The 20,383-nt window shown below is 44.8% G+C and overlaps 1 protein-coding gene across 1 annotated transcript; it reads left to right on the top strand.

Annotated features, from left to right (window-relative positions):
- The first annotated feature begins 1,937 nt into the window (after positions 1–1,937).
- Positions 1,938–9,761, top strand: PCARE (photoreceptor cilium actin regulator). The gene is made up of 2 exons (XM_033053819.1): positions 1,938–5,662; positions 9,632–9,761. Exons 1-2 carry the CDS (start codon positions 1,938–1,940, stop codon positions 9,759–9,761), a joined length of 3,855 nt encoding a protein of 1,284 aa, XP_032909710.1.
- Positions 9,762–20,383: the final 10,622 nt, after the last annotated feature.

The raw sequence follows: 20,383 nt of genomic DNA, 5'->3' as shown, positions 1-20,383 counted from the left end.
GGTAATTTTGCTGCCTCTTCTGAAAAGATAAAAAGATTTGAACAACAGGGCTACAGAGAATAACAACTTCCCACACAGACTGCAGTCCAGCCCTGAGGAATCAATCATGTAAGCAGTTACTTAAAGTCTGAGAATATTTTGTAGGCTTGGCAGCATGTAAAGATTTTTGGGAATTGGGGAAGACACACATGGCCATGCAGGTGGAAATTGCTAAAGAGAAGCTGTAGACTTCTAGTCAGTGTTTGAGTTGGCCACTGTTGTCTGTAACCCCTGCAACATTGAGGAAAGCTGTGCCTGGAAATTAAAAAACAAATCCATTTAGGCCAGTCTGAGTAGTGAAGAGGGAAGTTGGGGGTGGTTGCTGTTTTGACCTTCAGCCACATGCCACCCTTCACAAATAAGTACCTGGAAAAGACAAGCATCTTCTCACTCATCCAATTTTACTTTGGCTTCCCTAGCTTCTCCTTCAGAGTACTATTATATCATCCTGACCTTAGAAGTGATTGAAACAGATTTCCCTTCCCTTCCCTTCCCTTCCCTTCCCTTCCCTTCCCTTCCCTTCCCTTCCCTTCCCTTCCCTTCCCTTCCCTTCCCTTCCCTTCCCTTCCCTTCCCTTCCCTTCCCTTCCCTTCCCTTCCCTTCCCTTCCCTTCCCTTCCCTTCCCTTCCCTTCCCTTCCCTTCCCTTCCCTTCCCTTCCCTTCCCTTCCCTTCCCTTCCCTTCCCTTCCCTTCCCTTCCCTTCCCTTCCCTTCCCTTCCCTTCCCTTCCCTTTTTCAGACAAAGATCTGTATTTTTTTAATTTATTATTTTTTTTTCCTTTCTTAGAGTTTTAGGCCATTAAGCCTTGCATGTAAGAGAACTAAGCCCTGGCAAATGAAAAAAAAAAAAGAAAAACGTAAGCAGGTGACTTTTGTGAGTTCAAATTTTATCCCAAGACACTCACAAAGAAAAAAAATGAATTTTCATTAAATTTTTAATTTGAAAATAAACAGTTTGGATCCACTAGATTCAGGTACTGTCTTAACAAGATATGCAAAACCTTTTTTACTGAATTACTTAATTAAAATACTGTTGCTGTGCAGTTAAGATTTTCAGGTTGGGAAACTATCTAGAAGGAAAAACATAACTTTCAAGAATGATCATCTGAGAGGAAGAAAAAAAACCCCAAAATGTTGTTTGGAAGTCATAGAAGGAAAAAGTAAACAGCTTGCTACTTGCAAGCAGGGGAAAATTCTGAAGACTCTCAAGGCAAAAGTCTTAACAGGCATTTCTGACTCATTTGATTTCCTGTCTTTTACTCTCCAGTGGGTACATCCATGGTCAAGGTCACCTTTCTCTTAGTTAAGGAGTATCTAATGATGCTTACATGCCATGTTCAAATAGTTTCCCTTCAAAGAGGCTTCAAAATCCAGCCTGTTCCTTTGGATCTCTGCATTCAATTGTATGTTATGATTTTGCAACAAGGAAAAAAGCAGGGACAGGTACCAAATTCTTCTGCCCCCCGATACGCAGGAAAAAAAAAGATCTGCCTTTATAAATACAACACTGGTGCTGACTGGCTGAAGTCTGCTTACCCTAATGAGCTTAAAATCTTACTTGCAGAGGACATCTGTCAAGGCAGAAGTGAGGTACACAAGTGCTCTTAATCCATTAGCTCTAAATCCAGCCGAGCTCTCACACTCCTTTTTTTGAATCAAAGAAGAAAACGCAGGCGGGAGCGTACAATGGAACAGGGCACAACTTCAAGAGCAGATCCTGTGCAATAAGCACATGGGATTTTAAAGGCGAACAACAAAGAAAGCTGACAACATAACTGGGATCGTGATGGAAAACTCCTGAGAAACAGGCCAGTCTGCAGCTCAGGATGGCACAGTGAGTTTTATTTTCACTTGTGTTGCTCTTCTGGATTTTTGACCAAAAGTAAAAACGAAGAAGAGATGGGCTGCACACCTTCTCGCAGTGAGACTGCTGGTACTGCTGCAAGAGGTGGTCTTAAGGCTTTGAATAAACCCAAAAGTGTTTTGCCAATTGATTCAAGAGATAAGGGAATCCCTCTGCTGGTTAAAGGTTCATCTTGCTACAATATTGATGAATATGGGATTCAGAGGAAGGACTATGTGGAAGAAGAGGAGGAGGATGGACTGTCAGACCAGGACAAAAATGATAATTCACAGTTATCTTCCAAAGCTCATTCAGATTTCCAGATTTCCAGGGAAGACAAGCAAATTGAGAGGATAGTCACAGATGCTGAAGCTGTTATGTCTGAATTGATTGAGTCTCAAAAACACGTCACTGAGTCCATAGAGATCAGAAAGCAAACCTCCTGTGAATCGGAAGCATCAGCTTTCATCTGGGATGACAAGAATGAAAGCAACGCAAAGCAAATCCCAAAGAAAGGAAAGAAGAAAAAATCCCATAAGCTGGCAAAGCAAGGTCAACCCAACAAAAGCAAAGAAAAGTCCATTCTGGCCCCGTGTGAGACAGAGAAGAAGGTAGACTTCCCAGAATTGCTCGTCAAGGCTCACCAGAGTGCATATGCCTACTTGCATCCCAACCTCTCCAAGTATGAAGCTATTCTGCACATGGCCAACCAGGCCACCCAAACTCAGCTTTTCCTGCAGCAGATGATCAGCTTCCTTGTGCTTCGCTTTGATGAAATCAACCAGCTCTTGGAGGAAATCGCTAATGATGGGGAAAGTCTTCTCAAAGATGTGGGTGGGAATCTGGCATGGCCAGTGGAAAAGGACGATCTGAAGGAGCATCCAGATCTTCTGCAACAGCTGCTGCAGTACACGGTCAACAAAATGCAGTTGGTGAGTGGGATGCTGGCCTCTCTCACGTCCAACGCCCTGCAGGAGACATGCAGCTACCTGCAGTCTGCTGCAAGCAACTTGGAAGGCAAACTGAAAGCAAAACAAAGCTTTGATGAGCACCTGCTACGGACAGTAAAGCTGCTCGAAGCCTCAACTGTGGGGCCCTCTCGGTCCCACGGTGATGACAGGACTCTCTGTTCTGAGGACAGTGGCATTGGTGTGGACAATGAATCCCTCAAAGAGTTCGGTGCTCTCAGCCAGCATGGAGGACAGCCAAGCGACTCCTGCACACATGGACACCCATCCCGAAAGCATGCGGGAACAGTGGAGCGTGCGAATGGGGGGACAGCGTCGGCAGGCACAGCTGCATCCCATGGCTGTGCCCTTGAAAGGCGTTTTAAAGACGTGTTTCATTCATCTGTGCAAAGCAGGGAAGCGACTTCTTGTCGGGCAGAAGGCACTTCTACCATGCCCCAACATGCAAACTTGAGCAAAATCTGTTCCTACAACTCCTTGCAGTCTGACTCTACTCAGGAAGGTGAACATTTCAAAATCTGTGAATCAACAGATTTTCCTTCTGATGAGGATGAAGATGATGATGATGATGATGAAGAGAGCACGCTGGGGGAGGATGATGACAACACAAGTTTATCAGAAATGGGGAAGGATGTTCTGCCGAGGTCCCTGTCTTCACCTGCACTCACTGATAACATTCAAAGGCAGTCCATCAAAAGGACAGAGAACGTAGATACAGAAGAAATCATTTTGAAGATGAAAGATGCCATCAGTGAAAAAATCAAGTTTGTCCCAGCTAAATCCAGGCGTAAAGAATGGATAGAGGATGAGAGTGGAAGAGCAGTCCTAGCTAAAAGGCCCAGCACGGCAACAGGCAGACAGAGAAAGTTTGGGAAACAGCGACGGTCCAGGTCAGAGGAGTCCCTCAGAAGCCAGGCGGAGGACCCAACTCTCCTTGAGCTTCAGAGGACTCAAAAGGAGCTCAGCAAAAGGCTGGAAATGTTGTGTGGAAAGGATCTAGCTAACAACCTGGAGCTTTGGAAATCAAGAACAGCACCTTATTTGCACGATGAGCGTATCACATCTAAGTCTTCCCGCAAGTTGAAGGCAGGCCTCTCAAAAAATTTCAGCATCCTGCCTAACCAGGACAAAGTCCCTTTGTTCACATCTGATCAAAATCCTGTCCTTCCGCTGAATGAAAAGAAAGTCAGGGAGCCTGTGACAGCTACTGAACCTACCCAGGGGACACCAGGAGGCAAGGAGAATGGGCCTCCTGGAGCACAAATGCCGAGTGGCAGCAGCTGCACCTCCCGGCAGTCTGTCAAAAAACTGATTGAGACCTTCAGTCCTAGTGGTGATCTCGCAAAAACCGCGCCTCTAAGATCCTTAGGACCAATAAAGTGCATCAGAAAATTTGGACTTCCAGTCATCCCGCCCACCACTCCCTTCCAGAGAGGCCTGGCACCTTTGAATCTTAAGCATCGTGTTTCACCAGTAGAAGACACAAACACCAATGATGTTTCTTCTGGCTTTCCAAATGCCTTTATTCCTGCACCACCAGCAGAATTAAGCAAGAAGGACACAAAGGAAGAGACCGATGATGACACTGAGAACCTGCCACCACCACCACCTGAATTGTTAATGGACACTTCTTCTGAAAATTTATCTGAGCCTGAAGAAACTGCAAGTAGAGAAGGAAACTCTTCAGAAGATGCCAAAAAGACCTCCAAACCAGAACTGCATGCTGCTAAGAGATCACAAGTTTCCCCCAAAATGAAAGCCTCCCTTCAGTCCATCGACTTATTGCCCAGTAAAAATATCAGTGGTCCCAGTGGAGTGACTAATAAAGGCCAAAGGAATGCCAGGGCAGGGGATGAGAAACCGCACAGGTACTCTCTGGAGCTGAACCCTACCAGCGTGCGCATCCTCAGCCAGGAGGAGATACTGGCAACCCAGAGGAAAGAGGCTGCGGATTTATACAAGCAAACCCATAAAATTATTCCTCTTCGAAATCCCAGTGAGGTTTCAACCCCACACAGCAACAGCTCAGAGAGCAAGGGCCCCAGTCCTGCACCTTCAGCGCCGTGCCAGAAGCACGGCTCTCCCGACCTGCCCCGGAGCAATGAGAAAGGCTCTCTGTTCACCAGGAGGGTCTCCCCAACGAGGACTCCTCCTTCTTCTCCAACTGAGAAACTGCTTTTCAGCCCCCCAGCACATCACAGGCATTCTCTGCAGGCCTTTAGCAGCACGCAACCAAGCTCCCCGACCATGCAGAGGAAACCCAGCCCCCCTTCTAGCCCCAGGATGCCCAGCCCACCTTTGCAGAAGAAGCTGCCCTCTCCGCCACCACAGCGAAAACCCCTCAGCCCTCCTGTGGGGCACAAGCAAAGCTCACCAACAGCACAGCGGCTGGCAGGCTCCCCTGCTCTATCCCCTACCACCCCCTCCCCACCAGCCTCCCCATCTTGCTCCCACAAGGGGCCAAGAGCTGGGCTGGATGCTGGGGATGAGCACCAGCTCTCCTCCTCCAAGAGGGGCAGCAATGTCCGTTCCATATTCTGCCCAGCCACCTCTTCCTTATTTGAAGCCAGACCTCCAGTGGTACCAGGCAAAGGCACTGCTGGGGTGACTAGCCAGCTTGAAGCTGCATCACATTCCCCAAAGAGCAGCTTGCTGTTCCGGCAGCCCGGAGAGCGGCCCAGGAAGCTGTCCCTGAGCAGCACCAATCCTCAGCCATTCGTAAGGAGAAGCTTCTCTGACCGCCGACCAGGGCTCCAGCCTCACCTTCCAGCTCCTCTAACAGCTGGCAGTGAACCTGCACTCAACCAAGCAAGGTAAGGAACTTCATGCCAAAAAAGCAGACCTATAGCACCATGTTGACTTTCTAAATTTCTGATGGGAATCAAAGATAGCACTGTATGATCATTGTCCGTCCCTTCCAACCGAAATAATCTGTTATATTTTCTTGCCTCAGATTTTAGTAGACTACCTGTCTGAATGAAGAGTTAACTTTCCATGGCTTGCTCAAGCCTTACCCTTACACATAAGCTGTGACGGGCACCCTGGGGAAAATTCAGTGTTGGTTTCATAGCACAAAACTCCCCTTATTTGTATGGGGGGCTAAGGGCATCCACATCCAATTTTTAAAAGCTCTGAGGCAGCCCTCAGGTTATAAACATAAATATTTATAAGAAGATAGGCTTGAGCCAAGAGGAGGGGTGTTGTTCTATATCAGCTTCTAATGCAATATAAACTGTTCATCTGAAAACTGTGTGGGAATGTTTCAATTCAGCTGGCAAGAATGAGAGACAGATAATGTATAGGCAAGGATCTGTGTGGACATAATTATAGGCTGGAATTTTGAGCTGTTTGTGCACAATTTCAAACTTAGGTGCTGATGTCAAGTCTGCTGGGTCCATAGCCCAAACCCAGTTTTCCAAATGAAAAAGCATCCCATGGCTACTGGGGATTCATTGCTCTGAAAAAGAAAACAGGTCAATTCCATGTTTGCTAAAAGTGGTGGCCTCTTATTTAAAAAAATGGGCTTAGCTTTAAATTTTGTCTATCACCTAAGAAAAAAATAAATCATAAAACTAGCCAGGAAATAGTATTGGGTGTTTGGGAATACTCAAAGATGTGTAACAGCCTAGAAGTACAGTGTTGTTATTCTAGTTCCTTAGCATCTTAGGATGTGTAAGTCCATTAAGCTTTAAGCTTCTCTGGTAACCTTTCCACACATGAGTAGTATTTTTGCTCTTGCCCCAGAAGAGCTGCAGTCATGACTCATTCCCTTGAGGAGGGATAGGGATTGCAAGATCAGTCCCAACAGGATGAAATGCACTTGTACAAGCACTCAGGGCACTGTGAGCACAGGGACAGTCATGAGCACTGAAGACAGATGTCCAGGCATTCCCACTCCAAAGACAGAATAAGGACTGAGTACCCCATGCTGGCAGTAGAGGAATGTGCTGAACAAAACATGTAAAAAACACTGGGAAATGCAAACCATTTTGCATTCCCAGTTCTAATATTGCACTGTAGTCTGACATTTGAATATTTCCTAAAATTCCTGTACAGTTTTGCTAGGCTTTCTGTTGTTTTTATGTACTGTGTGAAGTCAGCTTTTTTCTAGTCCAGTGCCTGCCAGCAGAAATAAATGTTTTCAAAAGAGGTTTTATGTAAAACCTTGCAGGACAAAAGCCCCTGCAGTTTTTATGGATGGATTTTAAATCCATGCTAGCTAATTTATATTTCAGTGGGGTATATTATCTTTCTATCACAGTCTATCAGAGTATAGTGAGTAATATAAAAAAACCTCACTGTAAATAAAATCATCCCTTTCATGAAAAAAGTCATATATCCTAGTGTTATGATCTACGAGTATTTTGGAAGAATGAAATCTATGTTGTTGGTCAAATTCAGCTTATCATTCATCCCAATGAACATCAACAGCAGTACTAGTCAGCTATGCCAAATTTATATCAACATAAGCAAAAGGGAAATTTAGGCCATTAATTACCACATACACTGATTTAAGATTCAATACACAACTGTGTTTTCTTACACCCAAAATAAGCTACCTGGAGTAAATTTTACGGACCTTGCATTGAATGGCCTAAAATGAATTATCACAGCCAATGTGCTGATGGGCAGAGAGGACCATTTTAGGAATGAACATGGGGAAAAAGCTCTGCGAGCTCCTCACATCACTGTAGTCCTCTCCTCCTGCTCAGGACTGGGGTGGTTGCCACAGCTGTGAGCACCACATCACCCTGTGCAGATGCTGGGCCCTGCTCTTTCAGCAGGTGCCTTAATGGACAAAGCACCACACTCTGATCCATCTGTCTCCTCCAAGCTCATTAAACAGCCAGGACTTTCTTTGCTTTGTAATTCCTCCAGCTGACTGAGGAAAATCTGAAAATGTCTAAACCTAAACCTAAACCTAAACCTAAACCTAAATCTCCTCATTCTAGCAACGTTTGCATCTGGTCTCAAAATCACAAACCATTACTACACAGCTGTCAGTCTCCTTCCCTTCATTCCTTCCCTTGCTTTACCTCTTCTTTCCAAACAAAACAATGCCTTTTTTTGGTCTGTGTGGTGTTTCCCTGTGTTATTTTTCTGTGTTATTAGAACCTCATTAGTAGAAGGGAGAGGACAGAGTCTTTTATAGGTAAAACATTCTGAAGAGCAGTGAGTTATCCAGTTTCTCCCATCACAAACTCAGGGATGTGAGAGATATATCCCCCCACTTTTCCCATACCAAACTAAAACATCCATTTGCTGAGAAGTAGGTTGCCAAAGATAATCTGGCAGAGCTTGTACAAGCAAAAGGAGGCAACTGAGTTCCCTCTCCCACACAGACTCTTTTAGCAGAAACACACTCACAAAAAAGAGGCAACTTCCATCCCATTTTGCAAGCTGGCATTGATGGGCATTAAATGTCAGATGGGCATTGTGCACACTCACTGCTCTCCTAGAAGGCAAAACCCACTCCTTTTCCAAGCCTGCCTTCTGCCCATCCCATTTTGTAAGGACTCAAAACATCAGTAGCCCTAGCCAGGGCTGGATCTGGATCTTTTGCATTTAGTCTTAGGGTACCTGACAAGAACTTCAGTTCTCAAATCAATTCAACTGGTTCCTGTTTGAACAGCCTGTGGCTGGATAGACTGAGATAACTTGGCTGTTTTCTAAGCTTGGTCATTTGACAGCAATCAGCAATTATTGGCATCTCAGTAAGGCACAACATGTACAATTGCTCTGCTCATAGAAATTCTGTTAATCTCTAACACAGTTTCTGTGTATGCACCTTAACAAAGTAGTATTTCATTGAGACTGCTCCTCTCCCGAGTGGCAGAGCAGAGAGAGAAGATAAAATGCTATTGTCTTTAACTGTTCAATGAGAGCTTGAGAATGGGGTTAACTGAAGGGGGCTGAGATTAGGTTGACTGAATCAGGCTCAAAGCAAGTAGCCCAAATGAGTCCTTCTGCATCTTGGGGGATATTTGAATCTGGATTAGTTTCATGATGACATGTATCACAAATCTCTTCATTTAGCAGTTCAAATCATTAAAGTCCCAGCAGTTAAGAGTAGGAACATAACAGCTTGTCTGTAGTTGAAACCTCATTCATTTAAGTAGTTTATATACTTAAAATACAGTAATGATTCCCAGATAGCTCTGAAATATTTCCCCATGTTGACTTAAGCCATGAATGAGCTGCAGCAGCACAGGGCACACTTCACACACTTCAGCAGGAAGGCACAGGGTGTGAGATACCCCCGGCTGGATCCACTGCTATGATCAGTCTGGATCCATAAAGTCCCTGCACCCCTAGGGAGTGCCAGAGAAACCTCAAGAATGTCATTTACACTTTCTGTGTCTCAGTGCTCCTGTCACCAGAGTGAGAGCAGCAGGTTTGTAGTACCAGAATTCCCCTCCCACAGTCATGCTGGTGTGCTCAGAAATTTCTGTAACCAGAATAAGCAGGTGCACAGGTAAGACCTTTCCTCTCCTTTTCTCTCAAATCTGCCCCCACCTGCAGGGAAACACAGTCTCACACTCATCCCCTGTAAAACACACAGAATGTTTTCTTCCTGTGAGAGGTCTGGGAGGGCAGAGTACAGTGCATTTGGCATGACAGGGGTGAAATCTGGATGGTGCACACAAGGAGGGTGTTCAGGAGGAGACGGAGGATGATTGGGTATCGTGCAGCATCTGTGCTTTGTAGGTTAACGTGGTCTGATCAGTACTGTTTTAAAAAGTCATGATTCATTAGCCTCTTAAGCATCTTTCCTTCTGCAGCTTGGAGAAGAGCCCTAGAAAAGCAGGTGACTCTTGGAGCAGCTCTGGCGTTCCTGAATCCAAAGATTCCAGCAGATCCGCTTCCCACCCCGAGCTCTACGTCGTGGGCCAGGGGCTGCAGAGGGACTGACAGCACAAGCACCCCCAGAGGCACAGGCACAAGCAGGGCCAGAGGCCCCAGAGGAAGGAAACAGCCTTACCAAAGCCTCCAAAGCATGGCTTCATCTTCTCCTGCAAGGAAACTGTGATGGCATTGCACCAGGAACCCCAAACTGGGCTCAGCAATCTAATGGAATACCAGCCAGCTGCTTCTCCTTTCATTCCGTGGTTTAGCCCAGAGGTTTACAGAGCAAAAGAAACACTTTGTAGCTGGGGGAATCTCAGGCAAATTTGGTTGATGAAGACAGGACCTATAGCCAAGTATTTTTTTTGCCAGTTTAGACAAAAGCATTTAAAAAACTAATACAAATTATTGTTATTCAGAATGTTATTTATTCGGTAGGCATCACAGTCTGTGTAAAAAGGGCTGTTGTGACTTTTCCAGGAGGGAGGTAAAACCCTGAACCAATGGCATGTTACTGCAGTGAAACATCCATGGCTTCAGCAAAGCCACATTTTTATCCTGGGTGTTTATCAACAGGCAGGGAGAGAATAATGTCATATACAAGTTAAAACAAAGCAACTCCTTTTGAAGGAAAAAAATAGGGATCTTACTCCCTCAAAAAAGCCTTTGATCTTCTAAATCACCTTTGATTACCAGATAATCTTATCACCTCTAGTTTCCAGGCTTAATCCTGATTAGTTTTGCAACACCCTGATCAAACACCATTATAAATCACAAGGCATCTAAGGACATATTTGGAGGTTTTGTTTTGGTTTTTTGTAAAAGAAAAAAAAAATGCCACCATAGAGTGTTCTCCCTGAAAAAGTTTTATTTTTTTTCTGATTTATGTAGTTTGAGGGTATTTATTGTAATTTAACTGGATAGTCTAGACAGATTCTTGTTAATAAAAACACAAGTTATTTACAGTCAATTAATCCTAAACTTCTACAGCATTCACTGGAATACAGTCTCAAAAATTACTGGATCTTCCTCACCTAACTAATATGCTGCCATGGTTAAGATGCAACTTTTAATTAATGTAGTTTTAGTTTCATTTGACATGTTTTCATCTACAACTTCAGTACAGAATAAGATCTGTAAAAAAAAAAAAAAGCCATTTGCATCATACTTTGTTAGGAATAGTTTAAATTTTTTCCTACAGTTTTCATCAAGGTGGTGTTTGAGGACTTCACCTTCACACAGCATTTTTACCCTTCCTGCCCACCTTCATGCTGGGGGGACAGAGCTTCACCTTCTCCAGGACAAGGGCTACTCCCTGGATACTGAACTCCTGAGTTTCAGTCCTGTGCCTTAACCACAAGCATCTTTCACCAAGTTCAGTGCCATTTTGCACCACAGACACAAGGAAACCTTAATCATTATGTTTAAAGAGGGGGTTTGAAGATGGAGAAGCAACTTGCAGTGAATAGATACTTTGGCTGGTCAGGGGTGTGTGAGCTCAGAGATGCCAAGCAGCCACACCCATACAGAGATCAACCAATGCGCTGTGCAATCCCATGGGCTGATGCACCATCCCCTATCAAGCTGGAAAACCACCAGGGAGATACTGCAAAGCTCACCAGTGAGTTAGTCCTCCCCCTCATCAGAAGTGCAGTTCTCCCCCTCCTGGGTAAGAATACAAATGTATTTCTGCATGCATTTTGGGTTGGTTTGTTCTGCTGGCAGTAGAACAGAAGCAAAGCAGAAACATGACAGCAGGAAACTGGCACTAAATGCAGCTTTGCAGAGGAAGACAGAGCAGAGTGGGAGGACAGCTTCTCCTCAGCTACTACAATCAGTTCATCTCTTCATGGCTTCATGCTGAAACTTCCCAGCACAGCTGATGGGGAATAAGAGAAAGTATTTCTTTACATCCCTCAAGCAGCAGATTCTTCTACAGCAGCACATGGGGCAACACTTCAGCAGTCAAACTGGAAACTTCCTCCCACATGTGCTCCATGGACATGGAGTCAGCCAAAGCATCTTTGCCCAAAACCAGGTTCCCCTGAAGATGTGTGCATGACCTGGCATCCCAGCACTTCATCCCTCCCGGCTCTGACTGTGCTCATCAGGAGACTCCTTGCAAACACAGTCCCACCTAAAGGCTGGAGCTGCTGAAGGATTCTGATGCTGCCCAAAGGATGCTGCAGCAAACTGATCATTGTACAAAAGACACATCTTCTGGGGGAGTGATTTGCAAGTTCATAACGGGAACTCATGATGACATGCAGTTAAGATGCTCTCTTTAGTCCAGTAATGTACAGGACTCTTGCAAAAAAATGTGTTTACCTTTGATTTGTATTGTTAGCATGAAATTGAGAGTAACTGTAGTATGCAGGAAATGATAGCTTGCCTCACCACTTTTTAAAAAGAGATTAATTTTTTAACAGGTTTTTTGGTCAACAATTCAATTTTCCACAAATACAACATTTCTGGAATACAGTTGTTTTGTAAGACCAGGCTCGATTTTAACATTTATTTTTTACTGATGTAAATAAAACAGAGGTTTTATATACAAGGTATGAGTTTGATCTCCCATATTCTATATGCAACCAGTTTCAATTTTAGCCCAATGTTACACTATTGATGCGTTCCTTAGTGTACTAACTACTGCCCTGAAGTATAAAAAGTCCATTTGCTTCCTCTTCTCCCATCCCAGCACAAGCTTGTCTTGTTTTGTGTTTTGCTGGTACATCAATTAACTTAGATTGCATTTCCATTCAGCAAATATGTCTTTTTTAGGCTACAAGATCCTGGGCACTGACAGACCAGAGCACAGGTCAGCTGTGCTTCCACCCCACCCCTGCCCTGACTTAAGCCTGAGCTACCTGGCAGTCTTGTACTCATTTCAGCAGAGTTGCTGTGTAAAATCACATCTAACTCAGGAGGCACTGGCTTGGTCTTAAGGGTTAAAATCAGAGTGCACTCGCTGCAGTGGAATCAGATTGCAGAGGGATTGAGCACCCAGGATCAGGTTTCCAGCCAGAGCTTCTTCTTAGCTGTGGAAAGAGCAGCCAACAGCTCTGAGCTGCACTTTATCGGCAGATCTTTAAAAAGTTGGCAGCTGCCCTAATGTTTCCAGTGACACTGCTCAAATCTCAGACCTTGAAGGGGGTTATAATTTCATTCCCTTGGCATCTGAAGATGACTAGAACACTAAGGCAACCACACACACTCCAGTTTCTTTTTTCTAACTTCCAGAACTACCTCAGACAGCCTGGAGGAGAGGAGAGGAGACCTCACTGCAGTTACAACTTCCTTGTGAGGGGAAGCAGAGGGACAGGCACTGCTCTCTCCTGTGTGGTGACAGTGACAGGACTCAAGGAAATGGCCTGAAATTGTGTCAGGGGAGGTTTAGGTTGGGTATTAGGAAGAGGTTTTTCACCCAGAGGATGGCTGGGCATTGGAACAGGCCTCCCAGGGCAGTGCTCACAGCACCAAGCCTGACAGAGTGCAGTAAGTGTTTTGAGAACACTCTCAGGCACATGGTGTGAGTCTTGGGGTGTCCTGTGCAAGGCCAGAAAATGGACTTGATGTTCCTTGTGAGTCCCTGTCAATTCAGAATATTCTCTGATTCTGTGAATAGCAACATGGCTGAGAATGCTATGCAGGTTATCAATAAATTCAGCACATTGCAGTGTTAGCACTGCCATACCTCTTAACATTCAAGGCATTCCATAACCATTTATGAAGTTTTACCATTAAAAGAAATATTCTGCAAAGATATCACCTTTGCTAGGAAGGAAAGAAACCATAACACAGAGATAATTTTTTCTTAATGTCATGTCTCATCAGTAGAGAATTGCCAGTATCTTCTGAAGAGAAAACCTGCTAGATTAGCAAATCATTAATTCTTCCACATCACTCAGTGCCATCATGACTACAGCACGTGGAGATGCAGGTATGAACTTCAAAGTGTGGATTTGATCTTCCTGGGCAAGATCCATAGTGCCTGCAGTATGGATTCAGGGCTCACTTCCACACTGTCCTCAGGTAAAGGTGAAAGGCAATACAAACTCACAGTTGTGTACTGGATCATCTCAAAACTGGGGACTAAGATCCCAAGTTTGCATTTCTTGCCCACAGCCCTTTTTGGATGAGTAATGAAAATGTTAATGTCAAAAGAAAACGTGCAGATAGAGACAGTAAATACTCAGAGGACAAGGTGATCAAGGCCCAGGACCACATTATCCCTGTGATCCCATTTCCATTCAACTCACATCTACCTGCCCTGTACCTATCCTGTTCCACCACTTCTAGCACAAAATTACCTACGGTCCTCACAGCCCCTAATTGTTCTCCTCTCAGTGACATTCTGATTTTCAAAATCTGCCCTCTTACATCTCTTCCTTTATTCTTTTCTCTTTCTTTGCTAGCATACAACTCTGTGATTGCATTAAGTATGAGTGTGAGAATTTCTGAAGTTGGACTGTGTAGAACGCACCCTTTATCAAGGTTATTTCAAAGCAAAGAGGGGTGATAAGCCTATCTTACTTCCTATCTATCCCTCCTGCTTTAGTAAAGTTTTCCTCAAGGCACAGATTAATTGATTGTACAGCAATGAAGGAGAAACTGAAAGCTTTCAATGTGACAGGCTGCCCTTCATTGATCAATACTACTGAACCATTGGCTCCTTAGGACATGAGTGAACAAAAGTCAGAGCCTGAGGATGCTAACAAAAACCATCCTTCTCCAGAGCAGTAGCTGTAAAACTGTGAACTTTCCAGGCATTCCAACAGATACAGAGATACGTGGCAAGGCAGAGATGACTGCAGTTAAAAGCTAAACCAGCAAATTTACCAGCTGCTGGGCTTTTAAGTGTGACTCTGTCATTCTTATGGGGCCAGTTCATTGCAGCCTTACCCCCTCTTATAATTAGTAGAAGTTTAATATCTCTTACATCCAAACTGGAAATTCAACATGCCACAACAATATAATGGCCTTAGTTTGGAATGTTTTACTCCTTCTGGAAGCTTTGTGTCTCTTTGCTAGTAAATGCAGTTAACGTGGACAGCCAGGGTACAAGGCAATGCATCTTTTGGATCTTTTTGAATAGTGAAGGTTTCATCAATAACCAGATATCCATGCAGATCCCTTCAGCTTTATGTTCCAGGGAAAACACATACACATGCACATGTTAACTATTGTAAGGGACCTGGATTGCAAGTAGGTTCACCCAGCACAGTTTCTCATGTGGATAAGTCAGGAAACAGGGAGCATCAGGGACACCCTGCTACCACAGTGCTCTGCAGTTCAGCATCTAGTTAGAAAGGACTCCTGGTAAGTAGTTACCTAATTATGAGTCTTAGACAAATTTCATATTAGCCCAAATAGCACATCAACAACAGCTTCAAAGAGGGTACAAAAAAACAAAAAAAACCAAAAAACCCCAAAAACAAAAAAAAAAAACCCTCTAAGGTGCAAAACAAAGAACACGGACAATTTTTAAAAACCCACAATAAATATTATGCTCTTCATGTTGAAAAACTCAGTACTTCAGAGCCATTTATCCTACCAAGAGCCAAGAGAAGAAAGCATGTACTGCACCTCTGAGCTTTGCTAGCCCAGGCAAGTAAATTATGTCCCATTTTCAGCCCCACAGAGTTCCCTTGACAGCCAAGTAACTGTATTAAGCTTTTCCATAGAGGAACAGCCACTGCAAAGGACTGCAGCAGGCATTTAGATGCTTCATGTATTCCCAGTCTCCCTGGACTCATGAGTGGCTCTGCAACCTGTCTTCTCCCAACATGCAATGAAGATGGTTGTGACCTTTTCAGAGGCTGTTTACAAAAATAGAAAAGTACTTATCAAATAAACTTAATAGCTCTTAAAGGCTATAAAATAAATTCTTCATAATTTTAAGAGTCCTTTGATAGGTTTAACTTAGACTCCTTGCAGCAAAAAGGAGAGTAGGACTTGTGTGAGTTTCTCTATTCCTTGGATGATAATTCCCAGGAGACTGATATGCCCCAGAAACACAAAGCAACAGCTCTGGGGGTGACTACTTCCCAGTCACTCATTTGGGGATAAGAAGCCAATCCTGAAAAAAGTAGGCAGAAAGCTAGCATGGGTGCCAATGTATCCAATTATCCTAAGCTTCTTCTCACAGACTTTATTTTCCTTCTAAACTTGCACAAAACTGAGCCAAGACTCAAGCAATATCCAACTTTACTTTTGTAAGCCAAGAACTTACCAGTACTCTGCAGCACCAGCAGCAGGACCAGGCATCATTCCCGTTTGGGGATGTTCATGTATCTGGTGTGCAAGAGCAATGACTTGGAGCAGGGACAAAAATGCCCCTATTCATAAAGGGGGTGTGCAAGGAGATGTGAAGTTTCACTGCCTTTTCTAGGATATTTTAGAAAGAGCTAAGAGAATCTTGGGGCATGGGGAGGGTCTCTAATTTTGTCTCCAGAGGAATCCCCAAAGGACACATTCCCTCTGCTGGTGATGGCAATCCCTAAGCTCACGGACTCGCTTTCCCTGCAACACGGCACCCTGCCTGGGCTTTACTAGGCCAGGACTAGACCCAGAGCTAAGCAAAACCACAGAGTTTGACATAGAGCTTTTCCTTCACAAAACCTAATTAGGACATTCACAATCATTTTCTTCTGTGACATCAGAAGCTGGCAAGGAGGAGACTTTGCTGTCAAAAGGTTACAGTTGGCACTGGGCCCCAAAAGTGGTTTTCCCAAAGGCAAAGCAAATTGAAATGTGAGGTTTAAAAGCTTCAAATGATGATGAAAGGAAAGTGTGAAATAGTTTCTGGAAAGGCAGCAATGTCAATGATCATGCAGCCCACCAAGAGCTGCAGCTGAAGCCAGAATTGCTTCTTCCAGCTATGCAGGAATTCATTACACTGGCAAGCACTGATCCATGGGAAAACAAATGATCCCATAGCCCTGGGCTGAATGGATCCCAGGCTGCAGGAGAGATCTGAGGAACCATTGACAAATGTTATTGACCTCACAGTCCACTCATCCTTCTGCAAACAAGCTGCAAACAGCACTGTTGCACTGCTGTCCTGCAGAAATGTACACACAGATGACTTCTCAAAAGCAGTGCATCTTTTCCCATCACCTCTTCTCACCTATGAAATTGTGACTGAAGACACCTCTGAGCCACATCTGGGTGAGATTGCAAAGGAGCAAAGCTTTGGGATTTGGGCACATTTCTCTTTGTTTCTTTGCTCAGGCATTTTGTGAACACACAATAATCTAACTAGAAAACTTTAGACTATGCAGGATCTGTTGGCTCCATTGTCCCCCAAATATGTCAATGGGTGCCACCAGGACAATTCCAAGTTATAAACAGCAGCACAAATGACACAAAGATCAAAAGGTAAAAGAGGAAGAGGAGAGGCCAAGTGAAGAAAGAAAATGGTGAGACACTGGCACATCGAGTGAGCTGCACTCTGATCCTGGACTCACATTCTCTGCATGGTTTTTTAAAAAATTCAGTTTATTTAAAAATAAAAAACCAAAACATATTATCAAAATAAAATACATCCAAATCAAAAAAAGATATCATCAAAATTTTAACGATAGAATTAAAATACATTTAATCAAACCTACAGCCAACTATCAGAACATATATACATCTGTAACTATAAATACTAATTCAAAAATCCTTTTCTTCAAACACTTTTTGGATAGGCAGCAGCTTCTTCCTGAGCTCAGAGGAAAGAGAACTCTTCTGCATGGGAGGCAAGGACTTTGTGGCTAAGAGAACACAGGAAAAATCCAGGAAAAACTTCTTGGAAACACTGTGGTCAGTCAGGTCTGCAAAATGGAGACACAAAATGTAACAAGGGTTACAGTGCAAACCTAAAGCATCTAAAGCTCCATGTTTCCTGGTCACATTTCCTGGAAACTTCTAAACAGCTGCACAGGAAAAGATGCTCCTGCCAGCAGCCCCTTGAGGCAGCCCAGGGGCACACCCTGACCCCTTGCACAGAGCTCCCAGGGAACAGCCTGGCCTCTGGGCTGCCCTGGGACAGCAGGAGCCCAGAGCCCTGTGCTTTCAGCAATGGCTCAGCTGCACATGCAGCCTCCTGCTCCTCTCCCTGCCCCACAGCTCAGCAGCCCGACAGCTCCACGGGGCACTGCCAGCAGCACAGCTCATGGCAGGGGGCACCTGCAGGGCACAACTGTTCCCTGCCAATGTGCACAGGCTCTCCAGGCTGCCACAAGACCCTTTCCCCTGCCAGAGAGCGGCCCAGCTCCCACCTTAGCTCTGGCTGAGCCTGAGCCCTGCTGGGCCTTCCCCTTGTCCTCAATCTGGAGCTGCTTCAGGCCCCCCATGCCGTGATGAGGAAGGGCAGTGCAGAGAGCAGGGGCAGATGCACACCCTTCTTTAGCACTTTGTCATTTTTGGCACAGCTAAAATGTCAAATCTGGAGGTGTCCATCTCAGCACTGGGTCAGCTTTCTGGAGAACATCCAGCCTTCACCAGCCCAAAATGCTGGAGAGTTTTTCCCACACGTGTGCAGGCTGGCTGGCAGCACACTTGTTCAGCTTGGTGCCCATCCCCTCGCAGAGGGCAGAGGCAAGCCTGGTGAGCACAGGGCGCACATTGGCGCTTCGCACAGGCAGCGCCTTGTTCTCCAGCAGGGACCAGAGCACGGGCAGGGCGGAGCGCTGGACGACTGCAGGGCTCCTGCCATGAACCCCTTCCACAAGCACTGCCAGGAGAGAGACACAAGCTTCTGAACCACCAGCCTCAATGCAAACAAGGATCTACCTCTAGTTTTGATTCTTGGAAGCCTCTCTGGCTAAGAGCAGCGAAATAGCAAACAGAGCCCCAGGATCTGGAAATGGCCAAAGCAGCTGATCCTCCCCAAAACAGAACCAGCAACCCCTCAGGACTCATTTCTCCACATGGAGCCTTGTATATTTGAGAGCCTTTGTACCTTTACTAAATCATTTCACAATCTCTTTCTGCATCAACAGACTGATGCAGTGAACATATTAATAACTGAAATGTCAACTTGCCTTTGATTTCTATTAAGAAGTTGTCTAAAAAGGATGATTCCATTTTGGTGACGCTTGATGTCAAGTGCCAAAAGTCTCATCTGGCTCTTCCCTTTGCTCAGTGGCACACAGCAAAGGGCAGTATTAGACCACACTTCCAAACTCCAGCCCACCAGAGATGGGTGCTGCTTGACAGCTGCATTAGAAACATCAGTGACTAGCTGGTGTCTTTGGCACAAGGCTTTTGTGGCTTCCAACAAACAGCTGTTTCAAACCTCAGCGTGTCTTAGATAATTACCCACACCTCATTGCCTTGGCACTTGAGCATCTCCACATTTTAACAGCATTTCCTCTCCCAATGTTAATGGCGTTTTTTCTTACAATGTGCCCTGAAATAGCAGAATAGAGAGAAAAAAATGCTACACAGGGGACTGAAATATAACCAAACCACAAGTGTTTTCTCACATTCTCTCTGAAGCCTGCTCCCTGCTCATTTTCTGAACTGAACTATATCAAACTCTGACTAAAATTTAATAACAACAGACTCCTTGCATGGCAGATGTGGCTGAGAGATCAAACCCTGAAATGCTCTGGAGACCATTCTTATTTTTGGATCAGGCAAAATGTTATGTAGTAGCCCCTTCTTCTTCTGTGCGGGAAGAGACTTCATTTTCTCTATGCTGTTAATCCAACAGCAGTCATCAACATTTCAACAGCTCCTGAAAGTACCCAAAACCAATTCTGCTAAGCAGGAAAAGGGTTATGGTGCCATTTCTAAATGGGAGTTGAGTTTAAATGCACTTCAAGATATTGGTCACTATGGGACTTGAGAAATCGCTGTCTGTTCCTACAAAATCTCACAGAGAACATCTGCCCTTTCTAGTTTATGTTTAATTCCTTGATTTGAAGAAGAGATCAAAATAACTCCAGAACTAAATTCCCTCTTCCTGGAGATCTACTTTCTTCAAATGCCCTTTAAAGGGCCTATCACACACCCAATCACTGAACATTGCCCTTTCAAGATCCCTATTAAAGACACAAAGTCTATGAAACCTTGCATTTAAAGATTAAAGCAAGGCTATACATCATGTTGTCTACTGCATATTAAGATGATCATTTTTCCATTCCTTGGCTGTTGGTGACATAGCAAGCTCCTCTGAGGAATCAGTGATCAGCTGCATTTGTAGCATTTTGGACAGCACTGACCCAGGAAGACACTGTTTGCACAGCCTGAAATGCTCAGTCCAATGCCACTGAGAGCACAGGCAGGGAGCCTCAGCACTCTGCTTCTGCCCCTCTGCCCCCAAAGGCTGCCTTGCACCAAATCCGTGCCTCTCATCTGTGTGTTGACTTTTGACCTAAGCTGTGACCCCCAGGCACTGCAGGCTTCAGCCTCCAAACTTCCCAAGGGCGAAACAAGAGTTCTGTGAGGACAAAACAAATGGATCCCCTGCAACAGCACTTGCCACCATTTTCCCTAGAGGATCACAGATGTCCCTGAGCATCCAAGACAGGAGCCAGCTAGGGTATTTTTAGCCCCTCCCTTTCCTGCAGGTGGCTTCTGAGGTGCCCCAGTGAGAGCTCAGCCCCCAGGCCGAGCGCTGCCCCCAGCTCAGGTGCTGCACAGCTCTGCAGCAGCCAGGGAAAACCTGCCAGACACACCTGCCATGGGCACTG

Source organism: Catharus ustulatus, chromosome 3 (genome assembly GCF_009819885.2).
Source record: "Catharus ustulatus isolate bCatUst1 chromosome 3, bCatUst1.pri.v2, whole genome shotgun sequence".
Classification (NCBI taxonomy): domain Eukaryota; kingdom Metazoa; phylum Chordata; class Aves; order Passeriformes; family Turdidae; genus Catharus; species Catharus ustulatus.
The sequence above is the reverse complement of the archived record's forward strand: the minus strand, read 5'-3'. Positions and strand labels throughout refer to the sequence as shown.

Coding starts and splice junctions, on each gene's coding strand:
- PCARE (XM_033053819.1), top strand. CDS start 1,938: ATGGGCTGCACACCTTCTCGCAGTGAGACTGCTGGTACTGCTGCAAGA. Junction 5,663..9,631: donor CCTGCACTCAACCAAGCAAG/GTAAGGAACTTC, acceptor TTCCTTCTGCAG/CTTGGAGAAGAGCCCTAGAA.